A 16,944-nucleotide genomic window follows, 5' to 3' on the forward strand; every position below is an offset into this window, starting at 1 on the left:
AGTTTCCTTTACCACCAAAGTCTTTGTTGAAAGCATTGTTGCATAATCAACAGATAATAGTAGAAGTTTGAAAGTAAAGAATGCTTGTTCTCAGTGGGGTATTTGCCTTTTGTCATTGGAAAACCAATCAAAACTCATTGTAAGTACTTAAATGAATGCTTCCTCAAAATTCAGCCAGCAAGGTTTTTCCCCAAGGGAGTATCCTGTAATCCCTTAATCTTTTTTTTTAAAATACAATTGATAGTTCTCCCTAATGTTATAGAATCTCTCTGTAATGCAAATATATTGGTCACTCTTTTTTCTATACTTTTTTCTTGCTCTTATTGTTCCTAAAGGTAAGATCTTGAGGAAATTATACTTTTTGATATTTGGAACTTGAAAGTATTTAAACAGATTGGTTCCTCAGCTAGAATGAACTGCACAGAATTCTGCACAGTTTTCTTCTCTGTTGTTCATGATACAGATATTAATGCTCCAAGGACAGCAAAGAACCATTCTGAAGTACAACAAATTAGCAAGGATTTTATCTAATATACCTAATTTTATTCATGTGTTCCCATAATTAAAATATTAGCCTTTTCCAGATTGGAAGTAAATGATGCAGTCTTTTATATTGCTTTAAGCACTTTATACATTTTTGAAAGATTATGCACAATTATGATTCTAAACATGAAATTATGTTTTCAAAGTAGCTGATAAATTAAGCAATACACAAAGAAAACAATGAAGATATATTAAAATCAAGGTTGGGTGTTTTTTTTCTTTAGAAATGCCTGGTAAAGAAAAGTAAATTATATGAAGACTATAAAAAAGACAATTTCTTCTTACTTTAAGCTGAAAAATATCCATAATTTTAATATCTGTCTTGTTTTTTACAGATATCAGCAAAGGTTGTGGGTGTTTGAACATTCACGCAATTTGTATTGGGCCCAACTTTCTTGTGATATGCAGTGGTATAAAGTACCACTGGATTAGACAATGAATGTGTAACAATAAAGGTTTTTATGTTTTATTTTTATGCTGATTTCACTTGGCTTGTGCTGAAAAGGTTGGAACACTGAGAACAGGTTCTAGGTTGACCAATAATAAAAGAAGCTGAAAAGTTTGATTAGACTGGAAAATATCCTATATTTTCTGCATCACCTTCCTTCTTAATATATACAGTTGAAGCATAATGACCTAATGGCATTTTATCAGCCAAGAACAATAGCTATGTCAAAAGCACACTTAACTACGGTGCATATACTATTATCCTAGTCTAATTAAAATTATTATATATACTTTCCAGCATTTTCTATTCTTGCATTTAATTAACTGGATTATTTTAAAAATATGCTGATAAATGTTAGGTAAAACGTTTACTTTTTTGAAGCAGGAAGATTATTTTTTCCCTACTTCACAGTCTGCATCTAAAATTCCAGATGTCTTCAGTCCTACTGTCAGCTCCTAAAATATTTTAATAATGTATTTAATTGGTGTGCTATGAATGCCTGTCTAGCCTCCCGCAAGTGCTTCTTAATGACTTATACAAGACTGGTTTCAGAATAGAACTGGTAGAACTATTAATTCATTACATACATGTGTGTGCCAGTTTGTTCAAGGAAAACTGATATTCAGAAATAATATTTAAAATCCTGAAGGTTTTGTCTTTGCTTATTTGTTTAATCTCTCTAGCAACATTGTTTTCTATTCAGCATTTTGTGAATCCTTTTTTTCTTCCCCTATATCAGGGGTATCAACTTGCCAGCCAGCGGGCCGGATGCGTCACGCCAAAACCGCGCCCACCCCATTGCCGGCAATGGGGAAAAAGTCACGATACATCGTGATATGTCATGTGGCGTCGTGAGTTTGACACCTGTGCCCTATATGGATTAATCTAGCTTTTCCATATTTTTTAAAAAAGAGCTTGTAAAAAACTTATGTCACGTATTTTATCTTTTTAAAATAATCATCTTACCATAGATCTTCTGCTGAATGAAAGTATGTTTATTTTCAAACTAAGTATGATAAAATAAAATAGGCCTATAAATTATAGTTAAGTCAACCATGACTGTATACACTTATTTCTTCTCTTTCCTCTTTGATCTGATATGCCATAACTGACTTCATGATCCATGTATTAATATATTCTGAAATCAATTGTTCTGGATGCTTGTGAGCCTGAAACAGTAATCAGTTTGTGTGCTAGAGGAAAGCTGTGTTGTAATGAATGTCTAACTCTGTTGGAGTAAAAATAGGAAGTCTTAAACCTCCAATTCCAAGAATTTTCTGGGTTCACTCTGGCAATGCTTCCTGTTTTGGGGTAGCCTCATGGTAATTTCTACTGCTACCATTTTGTCTTCCAGGGTAGCTTTTACTGGCATAACCACTGACCCACCACATCCCCCAAGCTTAAAAGAAGGGGAAGATGACAGGACCAAGGGGGAGAGGACAGGAGAAGGTTGGTTTTTGGCACACCACATACCCATGCGGTGTGCTGGAAGTTGTCTCTTTCTCATCTTCTCCTGACTTCTTTTCCTCTGTTCTCCCCCTCCACAGCCCAGACCTATTAGATGTGCCATAATAGTGCTACTTGTGTGGGGTGAGAACTCTGTTGCACCTGTCCACAACTCCAAGGGCCCAGAAATTGGGAGAGATTGAGAGGAAATTGGTTTCCAATGCACCATATATGTCTGTGGCACACCAGAAGCAGACCCTTTCCTGCTTGTCCCAATTTCAGTTTACAGACAAGTTTGTTTGTATAGCAAAAGTTTGTAACCCAACACAGTATCCCTGCAGCACACACTCTTCCAGCAACCTTTTTGGGGAAGGTTCTTTTTCTTTTTTTTACTGGACAAATAGGTGCACCAGCAAAGAAGACATTGGACTATGAACATACATTTATTTCTTCGTTTTCTGCAATTGCCTCTGGAACCTATACAGGACTCAAGTAATGCTTGTAAATAAAATATTGCACTAATAGCATGTGTGTGTTTTTTCAGTATGGAGGCTCATTTATATATATATTTTGAAGAATTGGGTAGAGCAGAAAGTTGGCAAGTGAAAAGCAAGTTGTCCATAGAAATAGCCATGTTGGCTGGCACAGTGTTCTCCAGATTTGTTACATCTTGTAGGTGTGCAACTCTCAGAGGTGTCCTATATTAATCTTTTAGAGTTGCTTGCAGAGTAGAACCAATAAGATAACTATAAATTCAATTATTGTGACAGGAGAATATTGCCATTATACTTTAATATTAAACCCAGGATAAGCAAAAAGTGATAATTGTTGTAAGGTAAGTTTATAGGCAGGAAAACTTTAATAAGTATTCATGTTGATAAATGGAATATACTTATTGAATGATTATGTATATGTATGGAAATGATTTTTGCAATAATTGCTAATTTGTTCTAAAAGGCACAGTGCTTCAGTGGCTTAAATGATGCTAGAGAAGTCTATGCTCCAGCAGTTCGAGCCTTACCACTGTGTGACAGAGTGAGCTCCCATCACTTGCCTCAGTTCCTGCCAACCTAGTAGTTCAAAAGCATGTAATGCAAGTTGATAAATAGGTAACACTTAAGTGAGAAATGTAAGTAGATAAATAGGTACCACTTCAACATTCCATGTTCCGTTCTGCAGAAACATCTTTGGACGATGCTAACTCAATGGCTTAAAGAAATGGAGATAAGTACCTAGCGGAGCAAAATCAACAGCAATACCTAGTAAAGAAGTAGCAACTACAGTATTTGAAAAAAGAAAACAAAGTTTTTACAATAGTACTTGGAATGTAAAAGAAATGTGCCACAGATATTAATGGAAGGAAATTTCAAATTTAAAAAGCCTTCTCCAAAAATGAAATCTGTTTTTTTATTTCTTTTCTTCCATTTATTTGGATCCAGTTCTCAGAAACTGCCTGGACAACTATGCAGATGAGGACAGAACTATATTATTGACTCAGGTTTAATATGGATTCACCATGATACTCTTTAGTTTTGTCACTATTTTCATAGTTAGATCTTTCTTCACAATTAAACATGATAATCTCACTTGCTTTCAATGTATTCTGTCTGAATACATTGTGATACAGGTGATTTTTCAATAGTGGAATTCTGACTGCCCAACTTAATTTTTGCAAGGTTTCATAATTGGCACTGACAATAATGCCCTATTAAATATCTTTGCAGTTCCATGAAAAACACTGGGTAATAAAACTAACACTCTTTTTCCTGCTTCAATTTAGATTTCTCTCTGCTATGGGCAAACAGAGCTGCTATCCTGAGCATTTTTTCCATTATGTAGGGTATACATGTGAAACCACAAAAATATTTTTACTCCTTATTTTTTTTCTTCCAGCAAATTATTAAGAGCTAAGCAAAAAATATTAGAGAACATTTTAGCAGAGATATAGGCCTTCTGATATGACTTAATTAGTGACCTTTCCCACAGGACAGATGTGAAATCTTAAAAATAGCAATTTGTCATGTAATGTAGGGGAATTCATGATCTCAGCTGCAGATATTGCTCTAGGAAGGAGACAGTGGCAAACCACTTCTGAAAAACTTGTCAACAAAACTGCAGGAACTTGTCCAGGCAGTCTCTGAGAGTAGAGAGGGCAAAAAAATACAGTAGATGCTGCTCGCCTCACAATCACTAAACACATTTTCTTAGGTTTTTGGAAAACAATCTTAAATTACCTCATTTTGTATAACATTATCTAGATATCTTGAATCTCAGTTACTACCATCCTTGACCATAACAACCAAATAAGTTGACCGAGAATATATAAGGATTTGGACTCAGTTTTAAAAATAGCCTATTTAAGGCATACAATTTGAACCATCAGTGGTGACTAAAGACAGGATAATTAACAATTATCTCTTTTCATTTACCAACTTTCTTTAGCAAGGCAAATTATCTTGAGATATTGATTGTAAGATTAAACCATGCTTCATTTGAGATTAGCCTAATACACTATGACAACTTTAAACATATATTATATAATATTGTTCAGAGGTTCTTAGCCAGATGGTATTTGCTACAATGTACAGTATAATCTTCTATCGAATAAAATCCATCATCTTTTATGGAATAAAATATTTATTCCATTTTGTAAGCTTCCAGTCTTATAGAAAGATAAAGACTCCCTTGAGCTGATTTCAGCTACTGATCACTACATGTTTTCTTGGCAACTATACAGAAATGATTTTCAACTGCACTCGTCCATGATGGTTTTATTTCTTTTTAAATTTTTCAAAGCTCTAGCCCTGGGCTTTTTTAGAGGTCGCCATCCAAATACTAGTTCCAAATAACGTTTACTTTCATAACACAACTTTACAGGTTGATGGATTTGCAACCAGAATTGGGATCAGAATTTCTGTGACTAAGCAAGCTGATTGTTGAGTGAATTGTACCCAATTTTACAGCCTTTTTTTGTCAAGGTTGTTATATCACTGCAGTTGTTAATGAATCACATGGTGTTCAGTGAATCTGGCTTCCCTCATTAACTTCGCTTCTCTGAAGTCAGCTGGGAAGGTCACAGAGGATGATCACATGATCCTGGGAAACTACAACCATCAAATGTACCCATTTTACAACAGTGATTTTGAGTGCTGTACAAAAATTAAATGCAAAACAGTTAAAAAGCTCACGATGCTCACAAATGATACCTTTTAATCCTAAAATCACATAAATAACAGAGCTTGCCTAACTTCCTGGCTCAAATACCTGGGAGATAATCAAGTTTACACAGTTGATACCATCTGGATCTTGGAGGTGGGGGGAAAGGTGTTGTTCCACAAGGCAGGTGCTGCCACATAAAAGGCACAACTCTTGGTTCCAACAGTCTGACTGTTTAATAATGGGATCCAGTACACGCCCTCTCTGCTAGTTCTTGTGGATAAAGCAGAAATAACGGGGAAAAGGTAGTTTTACAAATAACCTAGCGTAAATATACATACATAACATTTGCTAGCCATCAAACTTTACTGTTCCACATCTTTATTGATGATAGTATCTAGTATGGTAATGAAATGTTTGCAATTCAAAATCAAGCTCAGAGAATTTTAGAGAAGACCATGGTTAATTTTTTTTTTAAAAAAAATAGGTCAGTTAGGAGGTGCCAACCATAATTTGTGAGAATGTTTACTCACAATGTAATATATAATTGAATTATGTAATTAAATAGCCTTAATAAGACAATATGAGTAGGAAGGCATAATAGAACTGAATATGAAACTCAGATTTGTGAAATAAATTTGTTTTACTGTTATTGTACAGGTAATCCTTGAGTTATGACCATTTATCATTGAGTGTTTGAAGTTATGGAGGCACTGAATGAATGGTACATAAACTTACCGGTAGTTCCTGAGCACTAGCATGCAGCATCTCCATAGTTGCGTGATCAAAATTTGTAAACTTGAGAGCCTGCCTGCACTTATAAATGCAAAGGCCTTCAATTCCCACGAACCCACCTAGCTCTCCCGCCATCTCTGCTCTTTTTGGATACCTTACATCAGGGGTCCCCAATCCCTGATCTGTGGACCAGCACCGGGCCGAAGCATGCCAGAAATCGGGCCACGCAAACAAAGCCCCATCCGGGGGATGCAGGCAGTACATGATACCATGCCCCCTCCGGTCCGCAGAAAAACCTCTCTCCATGAAACCGGTTCCTAGTGCTCAAAAGGTTGGAGACCTCTGGCCTACATAACTAAGACCTTCTGAAACAATACAAGAATGGTGCACCTTCCATTCAGCAAATACTATGCTCCATTCTCAGGATGTTTGGAAAGCTTTCAAAAAGGTTCTGAGGCCTTCCAAAGCATCACAAGAACAGAACATGCTAACTGTGCCACCACTGCGCTGAAGAATACCACTGTGAAGGGCAACCAATGGACAAAGATGGGGAGGAGATAGGCGGTGGTGGTGAGATCCCTTATCATACTGAAGTTTGGGGCTGAAAGAAACAAAGCAAAAAATGACCTAGCTTGGGCTGAGTCCTCACTGAACTACTGGCAGGATTCAGTTAATAACAGCAAAGCGGAGTTTTGGAATTGCCATTGCTAAGCAATGTGAATGTGTGATGTTTTGTCTAACAACAGCATTGTTTAGTGATGGAAATTCCAGTTCCAATTAACATCATAATTCAATATATATTATCTGGAGTCTAGAAACGTTCATCTGAATAGTGTATTTTGTAGCTCTAATCAAAGTATTTTTTTACTTGCAGAACAGCTCTTCCATACAAATCATGATACATTATTCTTTGTATAGAATATAGTTATGAAATTGTATGCTTCTTTTATAGTAATATGATTAAAAAGCTTGAACATTAAGGAGAAAGTTCTGTGATAAGGGAATTATACCAAACCTATGTAATGTTGGGGTCCAATGTGATATAATGGAATAAGTTGTTCAATATAGCAACAATACTTCTTAATAGCTTTGCTTCTAATTTTAAAACAAAACAGTTCATAGGACTTGCTAATCAAAAAACACCTACATAAATTTCTATACCCCCACCTCTCTTTCGAAAGCTATATTAATTGTTAAGATGTTAAGCTTTACGTATTTTTATAGGAAACACGGTGGTTTCATCTTTTTTTTCCTCTCGTATGAACATGCTTGTCTGCATCTCCTTGGAATAAAAGGTAGATTTAATAAGAGAAAGAGGTAAAAGTGAATGTTTGCATAAAGAATGTCTTTAAGGTAGAATAAAGAATTAGAAATGAAAATACCTGATAATAGGGGCAAGCTGTTTGTACAGTGTCACATCCCTCTTGACTAGACTCTGGGTGGAAGGGCAAAAGGTGTGGAATGTCTGTTGTGGAAAAAAGGAAATGACTGTCTGTGCTCTTAAACTGTAGACTCAATATATCCAGCTGACAGTCTGGGTAACGAGCACTGAAGTACAAAGGCCATGAAGCTGAGAATAGTTAAGTCTTAATTTTAAAGCAACTTGGCACAAATCCCCCTTCTCTTGTTTTCCTTTCTGTTTTTCTTTTGAAAGAATAATTATGTGGTTTATAATTTGGCTACTTTTTAACTGGTGACTTTCTGCTTTATTTCAGAAGTGTGTTTTCAGAAAACATTGGCTCTGAAAGAGTCCAGAAAGGAGTAAATCAAGTTGGTGCATAGTGAGTCATTGGCTCAGCTTGAAAGTGCTTTCATGACTTGACACTGGGCCCACATCTACCCTTCACTCCCTGCAACCAAGCAAACTGCAGCTGAGCGATGGGCCAAAAAATCTCAGGGAGCATAAAGTCTGTGGATGTTCGGGATCCCCCATATAGACCAGTTAAACGAGAACTGAGGGGACCAGATTTCTGCAAGCCTGCACGATTGGATATGTTGCTAGATATGCCCCCAGCCCACTTGGAGATCCAATACAAACATGCTTGGAACAACGAAGATCGATCCTTAAATATATTTGTGAAGGAAGACGACAGACTAACCTTTCATAGACACCCGGTTGCCCAAAGCACAGATTGCATCAGGGGAAAAGTTGGCTACACAAGGGGACTCCATGTTTGGCAGATTCACTGGCCCATAAGGCAACGAGGAACACATGCAGTAGTTGGGATCTCAACAGCAGAAGCCCCTTTGCATTCTGTAGGATATACATCATTGGTTGGTAGCAATAGTGAATCATGGGGCTGGGACCTTGGACGGAACAAACTTTACCACAATTGCAAAAACCAGCCTGGAGTGACCTATCCTGTGTTTTTGGAACCAGATGAGTCTTTTGTACTTCCAGACTCCTTATTGGTGGTTTTGGATATGGATGAAGGAACCCTTAGCTTCATCGTGGATGGACAGTATCTTGGAGTGGCCTTCAGGGGCTTAAAAGGGAAAAAACTGTATCCCATAGTCAGTGCGGTATGGGGGCACTGTGAAATTACAATGAGATATGTCAACGGGCTTGATCGTAAGTGTTACATTAACATTTTTATTCTTTCCAGAATATGTAAAGATACTTGTTACTTTGCCAAGCTGACATTGTCTCCATGCGAAATGGCCTGACAAGGCAAAAGTACACCTGCTGTTCTATATCTATCTGTCAAAGTATCTCTAAGGTTCATCACTGTGTTGATAGCTGCAGCTTTGAGCTGCAGGAAAATAGGAATTAATTCTACAAGGAATGCTGTTTCTCTTTATTATGTTTATGTGGGTGATATAAGGGCCCAAAATAGAATGAATGCAATTTTTTTTATTTTGTTTCTTTAAAGAATTCTGCAGTAGTAAGTGTTGATTGTGAAAAACCAACACAAATCCCATTGATATTCCAGAGTAAAAGGTTTTGCAAAATTTATATCTGTCTTTGAGATTCAAACTTAATAAGTAAATTAACACAGGAAGCTTTTGAGAACCACTTCTAAGTATATGCATAAAGATTGTCTTGCATCTGTGGTTTTTCCTTTCTTTTTTTCTTTACATTCACAAAAATGATAGGCTTTTGTGTGGGTGGGCTTTATAAAAGTTAGTGCTGCAATATATTTGTACTGCCTTCACCTTCTTCTTGCATGCTTGTACTGGATGTCATTGGGTCAGCTCAATTGGGAGGCTCTATGAGGCTTTCTCATAGCTGCTGGTCTTCAAAACTGCTTGCTGATCTGGAAAAGCAGAGAGTTGTTCCATTTGCATGATGTGACTCATGCTGTTTTCTCCATTAGACACAGTTCTTTCATAGTCTCGATTGAGGAGCCTCTCAGTTGTATCACTGCATGTTAGTGTTTCTTTTTAATTACTCACAGCAGAGTGAAGTATAAGCAGCCTGCGGCACTGCAAAAGATCCCTGCAAAACCCACATATCCTTCAAGGTTTGTGGGGATATAGGGATGAGTTGTGCTCTTCTTCTTTTTTTTTTAATCCTTGAAGAAAAAGTTCTACACAAAAGCGGTGCAGTCATTATGAGTGGCCTGTGAGCAGCATGAGTATTCAGCAGTGTGATCAGGAGGCCATTGGTTGCGAAAGACTTGCACTGAAGCTGGCGGGAGCCATTTGACAAAAGTAGGGTTCATCACTAGCTCAATCAGCTGCCATGAAAAGCCGTGTATGCAACTGAATGCAAGCGACATATGTGCTGTAACTGAAGGAAGAAAAGGAAGAGCAACTACAGATATGTTGCTGTGGGAAAAAGAGGGAAGAAGTCCTGGAAGAACGACAACAGTAAGCTCCACACCATAGATTCAAGGTCTCATTTGTCATTTTGGCACCTATGAGAATAACAAAATATGCTTTATTTTGTTTTGATTTTAGACAAAACTTTTCTCCATTTGTATTAAGTAAGACCTAAATACAGTGTGTTCCTTCGTAGCTATTGAGCTTTCCAATGCTAAACATTATACATTGCTGAAATAATTTCTTCGTATGATTGAGAGTTACAAATCCATTCTGAGCACCATTTAGCTATTTGCTTAAATGCTGAAAGATTTCAAATTAATTAAACCAGTGTTTCTCAGAGTTTGTATAGTATGCATGCTGCCTGGGAAATTCTGGAATTTGAAGTCCAGATATCTTAAAGTTGCTGAGGTTAAGAAACACTGGATTAAACTAATAGGCAATTCATGTGGTCACTGCTGCCATGTCTTCTGTGTGTGTGCATATATAATAAGGTGTCGACTTATTACCAATCGCTTAGTAATAATTCAAAGTTAGAACAGACCCCCTCCCCTAAACTACTTACAATCCGGATTAAAGTTCTGATGATTAATTCCCCCCAGTCACACGAATGCACTAGGTACTCGGAAACCAGCTTCTCATTTATGGCCATTTGCACCATCCATGCAGTTACATGACCATGATTTATGATGGGGTTTTTTGCTGGAAACCAGCATTTACTGGTGGTTTCCGGCAAAAAACAGACATTGCAAACAATGAGTTTGCTTCACAACTGCCACGTTTCTTAATGGCCACTGTAAAAAAGCTCATAAAATTGAGTGTAGTTACATGGTGACCTGCTTAATGACCAGCATGACTGATGAGCATAATTCTTGGCTCAATTATAGTTGTAGGTTAAGAACTACCTCTCATCTTGATTTTGAATCTTCCACATTGAGTGACATAATCCAGAGTTTCCAAATTTACCTTGAAGTGGCTTGTTGGGGATGAATGTCACTAAATGGTACCATGTTTGAACAGAGATTAAGCTGAAAACTATTATTATGGAAAGAAATACAATTTAATGTTTTAATAAAGAAACATTCATTTTAACTAGGGAAAACATCATAATTTCTATAGGATATGCTTTGTTCTTTTATTTTAAATGTCATACCGATTTTTATTTGTGGAGTATTTGGGAGAACTTGAGACAATTTAGTTTGGTAAAATAACCTCAACTTTATTTATTTATTTATGTATTTGTTTTACATGGCTAACCCATCTCACCAAATGACTTTGGGCAGTGAACAAAATTTAGAAAAATAAGAGCAGTTACAATAGTACAAACATTGAAACATTAAAAATTAAAATGCATAGTAAGTTTAATCTGAAACAGCAGTGTCATTAAGTTATCTAAAATCATAAAATGAAAAGATTTTTCACAAACTGGAAAGCCTGAACTTTACCATTTTTAGCACTTCTATCTTACCTTTTTCCATTAGGAGTTTCATGAGTTCAATTTTAGGCAGTGCACAGTTATTGTATTTTTACATGAAAAATGGTAATTTGTAGAAAAGTAAGGAAAGAGCAAAAGTTTTATAGATAATTGGATTGAAATGGGAAAATATCTAATGGTTAAGGCAACAGGATAGAAAGCAGGCTCTGAATTCGAGTCTCGCCTTAGCCATGAAAGCCAGCTGGGTAGTTTTGGGCCAGACCCTCTCTCTCGGCCCAACCCACTTCACAGGGTTATTGTTGTGGGGAAAATAGAAAGAGAGAGGTGTGTTAGATATGTTTGCGACGTTGAGTTATTTGTAAAAATAATGAAAGTGAGCTACAAATAAATAAATGTTTTGACTTAAGGTTGAAAAATGGTTAGCATTTCACTGGAAAGCTGATAAAAACTGACTGAATAAAAATGGAAATGACCCTAAGTAGTGTTGCATTCAGAGATAAAACAATTCAATTAGTTTTAGGCAAAGCATGTTCCCAGCTCATTCGTGCAAAACTTTCAGTAGTATGTGATATAACAACCAGATTTTTGTCTTCTCTTTTCTGGTTTATTTAAAAAAAATCCTTAAGGCAAGAAAAAAAATACATTTTAAAACTTCAGTCTTCTTTAGGCTCAATTGTAGTTGTAAGCCGAGGACTACATGTTTAGATGAAGGCAAATCTACTTTGTAATGTATGGGACACATAATATCTGTCTGCAATTCTTAAAGAAATATTTATTTTTTAGATTTGCTTGTCAGCTGCAGTGAGCAGTTATGTGATGCCATTAAATGACTTATTTTATCAAGTTATGGATGGAGCTGTATAAGATATTTTGCATACCCCTAAATATCTTTTTGCCTTCAAATATAAAACAGTGCGCAACCCTAATAGCTACATTTTGAGGAAGATGGTGTCTGTGTTAGGTGTTGGATATGTGGATTACAAATATTGAGCCCAAAATTTCTGTTGTTAAGTGAGACATTTGTTAAGTGAGTTTTTCCCCATTTTGCGAACTTTCTTGTTAACAGCTGTTAAGTTGATAAGTTAGTAACCCAGTTGTTAAGTGAATCTTGCTTCTCTATTGAATTTGCTTGTCCAAAGGTTGCAAAAGCTGATCACATGACCTTGGAACACAGCAACAGTCTTAAGAAAGAACCAGTTGCCAAGCATCTGAATTTTGATCACATGATCATGGGGATGCTTCAAAGGTTGTAACTGAAAAATGGTCATAAGTTACTTTTTCCAGTGCCGGTTTAACTTTGAATGGTCACTGAATGAACTGTTGTAAGTTGAGGACTACCTGGTATTTAAAATCTTGAGAATGTGGCTGAGGTAGACATCTAGTGAAGGTATTTTTTGCTCATCACAGGGCAGATTCATCTAAGGACAACAACTGGGACTGCCGCAACTGCTACCATAAGTCAGGGCGGTCACATGATGTTGTGCTTTATGATCATGTCACGTAGTGACAGAGTTTGCCAGTCCAGTTACCATAGTTAAGTGAGGGCAACTTGTAATTCTCTTTTTTTTTGTATAGTTCATGTTGGATTTATTATTTATTTAGCAGAAGGCATATCACACATGGACTACAGTAGAAATATATATTATTTCACCTAGATTAATAAAATATACTAAAATATAAATGTTAAAAAGATCTATGTTCAAAAATCCATACTGAATGTTAGTTACCTCACTTTAACATGAGCATTAGGTGTGGTTTAACTGAAAGGAAAATTAATGCATGATGTGATTCATTTTATTAGTATGGTGTTCTCAGAAAAAAAAATAGTCATTTAAAAGCAAAAGGACATTTTAAGGGAAGACAGAAACAATCATCTTAGTAATTTACTGATGACCATACTGACCTTTGAATACCCATTATGTCCCAATTAGTTGCTGAAAAAATGCAAATGCAGATTGTGATAATCTACTTTCTGTTTCTCAGACAGCCTACCAAATTAATGGATAAAATCATTGTCTTTGTAGACAGAAAATTAGTAGCACATTTACATGTTTGCAGCAGTTTGTCAGAACACCCTCTGTAAATTCTTCAGTGGGGGTCAGCGTCCTTGCTGTTCTGATGTTTCAAACTAATTTTGCTTTTGTTGCAATATCTAGTTATTAGACATGCATCTTTCTTTCATGTTTACTTCAGTGGGAAAGGAAAGTGAAATGTAAGGGAGATCTGTAACATGACTGTTTCTCTAACATTTGATTATTTATATCTATGTATAAATTATTGATTAATTGTTGACTAATGAAACTTGTAGTAATGATGGTATGGAATATATTTTCCCAGTTTTATTACTGTATCTCATTGGGGAGCAGCAGCTGATTAACTTTGTCTGGATATAGTAGCTATGTTTGGTCAATCCTGGATAGTACTTGAATGATCGCTCAAGAAAGTTCAGGATGGTTGACTGAACTGGAAAGTCAAAAAAGTATCAAGGATGAAGACAGAGCTTCATTTCTGTGCTTTCACCAAGAAAATTATATTGATATGTCCATGAAGTCACCAGGAACTGAACTTAATTTGAGGACATATTTATTTTTATTTATTATTATTGTGGTTCAAATTTTATGACAGAAAAGTTTAGCTGAAGTAAATCTTACTTTTATCTTAAGTCATCAGGAAGTTGGCTTCAGGTCTTTGTTTAGGTTGTTTTTATTGGCACCTGAGATCCACTAGTAACATTAAGTACAGAAGATCCAATCCATACACAAGGCATTTACCTGCACACAAGCATGTGTCATGTGAAAATAACCAGGAGCATTCACTGAGATCGAAGCACAGAAGAGTTTATTATTGCTACCTCTAATATAAGAATCTAGCCAACTAATTGGTCAAAGCTAAATTGGCAATAGATAAGGGTCAACAAAATTCATGAGGTGCTGGACTTACTAGGTCTTTCCTGACAATGCAATGTCTCCAAACTGTTGACACATTTAACCCCGCCTTCCATCTCAGCCTCTTCTTCTTATATAGTATGCTTAAAAGCAGTATGGGAACGACAGAGAAGTCACCCTTAAATTACAGTGTCCTTGTAAATCTGGCTATCTTCCCTGTTCTTAAGCATGTCACTAAAATTACTTATGTAGTTCTTGTGATTATCAGGGCTATTGACCTGTTAAGTGTATTTGGTTGAATGAGCATATAGAATCACTTTTGTATGTTCAGTTCAAATATGCAGAAATTAAGAAAGCAGACACGCATGCAGATACATTGAGCATGGAGCTTATGATTATGTTCACACATTGAAGGAAACTCTGATTTCCTTAACCATGGTTAATTGAATAAATGACAATTATCTAAGCCATCAAAAATAATTGGCAGGTGTAGTTGGAAGGATATCAGATAATTAGGGAGATATTTATTAAACCAATCACTAAGCTTTTCCATGATTAGGTGAAATTTTTGTTCTTGTATAATGTTAAGAGATGTCAGTTTCAGAAACAAAACTAAGTTAATCCTGAAGAAAAAAATGAATGCCCTTTTTTCAGAAATCAGAGGTATCATAACTGATATTCCATATCTCCCTGTTAGTTACATTCTGGTAAGCAAACTCCCATGTTTTTTTGGAATCTTTTATTTTGTCTTTGTGTGTGTTTACTGTCTGCATGCTTTATAAAATCAGGATGTGGCTAATAATTGGAACGAATATTAAGGTTCAATCTCTAGACATACCAAACAGTGCTGATCTCCCAAATCATTCTTCAAATAGCCTTCATGTTAAATATGTTAATTAATCTGAATATTAGACAGTAATATTAGACCTTCAATAATGTTTTATATTACTGTTTGCTATCACTCTGCCAGTTTAATTTATATGCTTGTAAAATTTTTATCAACAAACGAATTGTACATGAATGTTAGGTACATACTGTGTTTCCCTGAAAATAAGACCCACCCCGAAAATAAGCCCGAGCCTGATTTTTTAGGGTGGGCCTAATATAAGCTTTATCCCAAAAATAAGCCTGGGTGTGTGTGATTTGGCCAGCACAAGCCACGGTGAGCATGTGGGGCCCGACAATGTCCAGCCGTAGCCGCAGCCCACCAGCCTCTTGGCGCAGCGCAGGTAAGTCCAAGCGTAGGGGTAGAGGTGGGACAGGAGATCTGGACACACCGTGCACTTTTCGCTCAGAGGGAGACTGGAAGCTTCATCTGCTTGCGAATGGGGTGCTTAGAAACCGAGCGATTCGCTCCGTTCCAAGTGCCCCATTTGCAAGCCGATGAAGCTTCCAGTCTCCCTCTGGGTGAAAAGTGTTTGGATACCTATAGGGCATTTGGAAATGGAGTGCTCTGTTTCCAAATGCCCCATAGGTGTCCAAACACTTTTAGCCCAGATGGACAAATGACAGAGACTGGAAGTTTTCTCTGCTTGCAAATGGGGTGCTCGGAGATGGACAAATAGTTCAGTTTCTAAGTGCCCCATTTGCAAGCAGACGAAGTTTCCAGTCTCCCTCTGGGCGAAAAGTGTTTGGGTGCCTATGGAGCGCTTGGGGCAGCTCCACTCCCTCCCCCACCTGCCTCTCTTCGTGGCAGCAGTACAGTGTGCCACGTGGCCTCCTGCCACAAGCAACCTCAAGTGGCCACAGAAATGCACCACTGGCCACATGGGCTCCTGCTGGACAGGGCTGTTGATATTTGTGTGATATTTGTGTGATGCAATTTCAGTCTTGGATATCTCAGCATAAGAAACAGCAGGGCTGAACCCAATTACAGATCGCAGTTATAAAGATTAGATTAATACATAGGAAGAAGAAAGAACTCACAATTTTACTTTTTTTTTAGATGTGATGTGCATTTTTTGTTCACTATATGCGATAGCCCACTTTACTAAGAAGACATTGTAAACATTACTTATAAATGAAATCTGACTAAACTAACAGGATAGAAATTTCCTATTAAGGGAGAAGTGTCATTAAAAAAATATCTGCAAATTATGTTTCTCTGTTCTCTGGCTTCATGCATTCATAGACGTTTATGAAAGATAAAATCTCTATATTTATTAGTAATATGTTTATAAAATAACTATGTCTTGTATCATAATTTTTATACAGTTATAAAAGTATATATACTTATACACTTTGTTTTTTTAGTTCATGTTATATATTTTTCACATTCCTACCTAAAAATTCTGCAAAAAAGGAAATCAGTTGGCCTCTCCCTCTTTAAAACTTGATTGAGCAAACTCAAATGTATACGGGAAAAATTCACAGACAGAACGTATGCACAATATATTGGGATAATTTTTTTATAGCTTTTGTAAGCTTGTAATTGGGTTGGGAAAAAATGTTACCCCAAGCATGTAATATAGAATTAATTTCTATGGACTCTTCTTAAACCTAATAAATGTATTTAATTATAGATTACTACC

At 36.5% G+C, this 16,944-nt stretch overlaps 1 protein-coding gene across 1 annotated transcript in view; it reads left to right on the forward strand.

The window, feature by feature from the left end:
• The first annotated feature begins 8,048 nt into the window (after window positions 1-8,048).
• The window catches only part of SPSB4 (splA/ryanodine receptor domain and SOCS box containing 4), a 55,329-nt gene continuing 46,433 nt past the window's right edge, over window positions 8,049-16,944 (forward strand). The window contains exon 1 of the mRNA XM_015815077.1: window positions 8,049-8,900. Coding sequence (XP_015670563.1) covers window positions 8,207-8,900 — 694 coding nt within the window. The 5' untranslated portion in view covers window positions 8,049-8,206. The remainder of the gene's footprint in view (window positions 8,901-16,944) is intronic.

Source organism: Protobothrops mucrosquamatus, unplaced genomic scaffold, assembly GCF_001527695.2.
Source record: "Protobothrops mucrosquamatus isolate PMUCROS unplaced genomic scaffold, P.Mucros_1.0 scaffold311, whole genome shotgun sequence".
NCBI classification, from domain to species: domain Eukaryota; kingdom Metazoa; phylum Chordata; class Lepidosauria; order Squamata; family Viperidae; genus Protobothrops; species Protobothrops mucrosquamatus.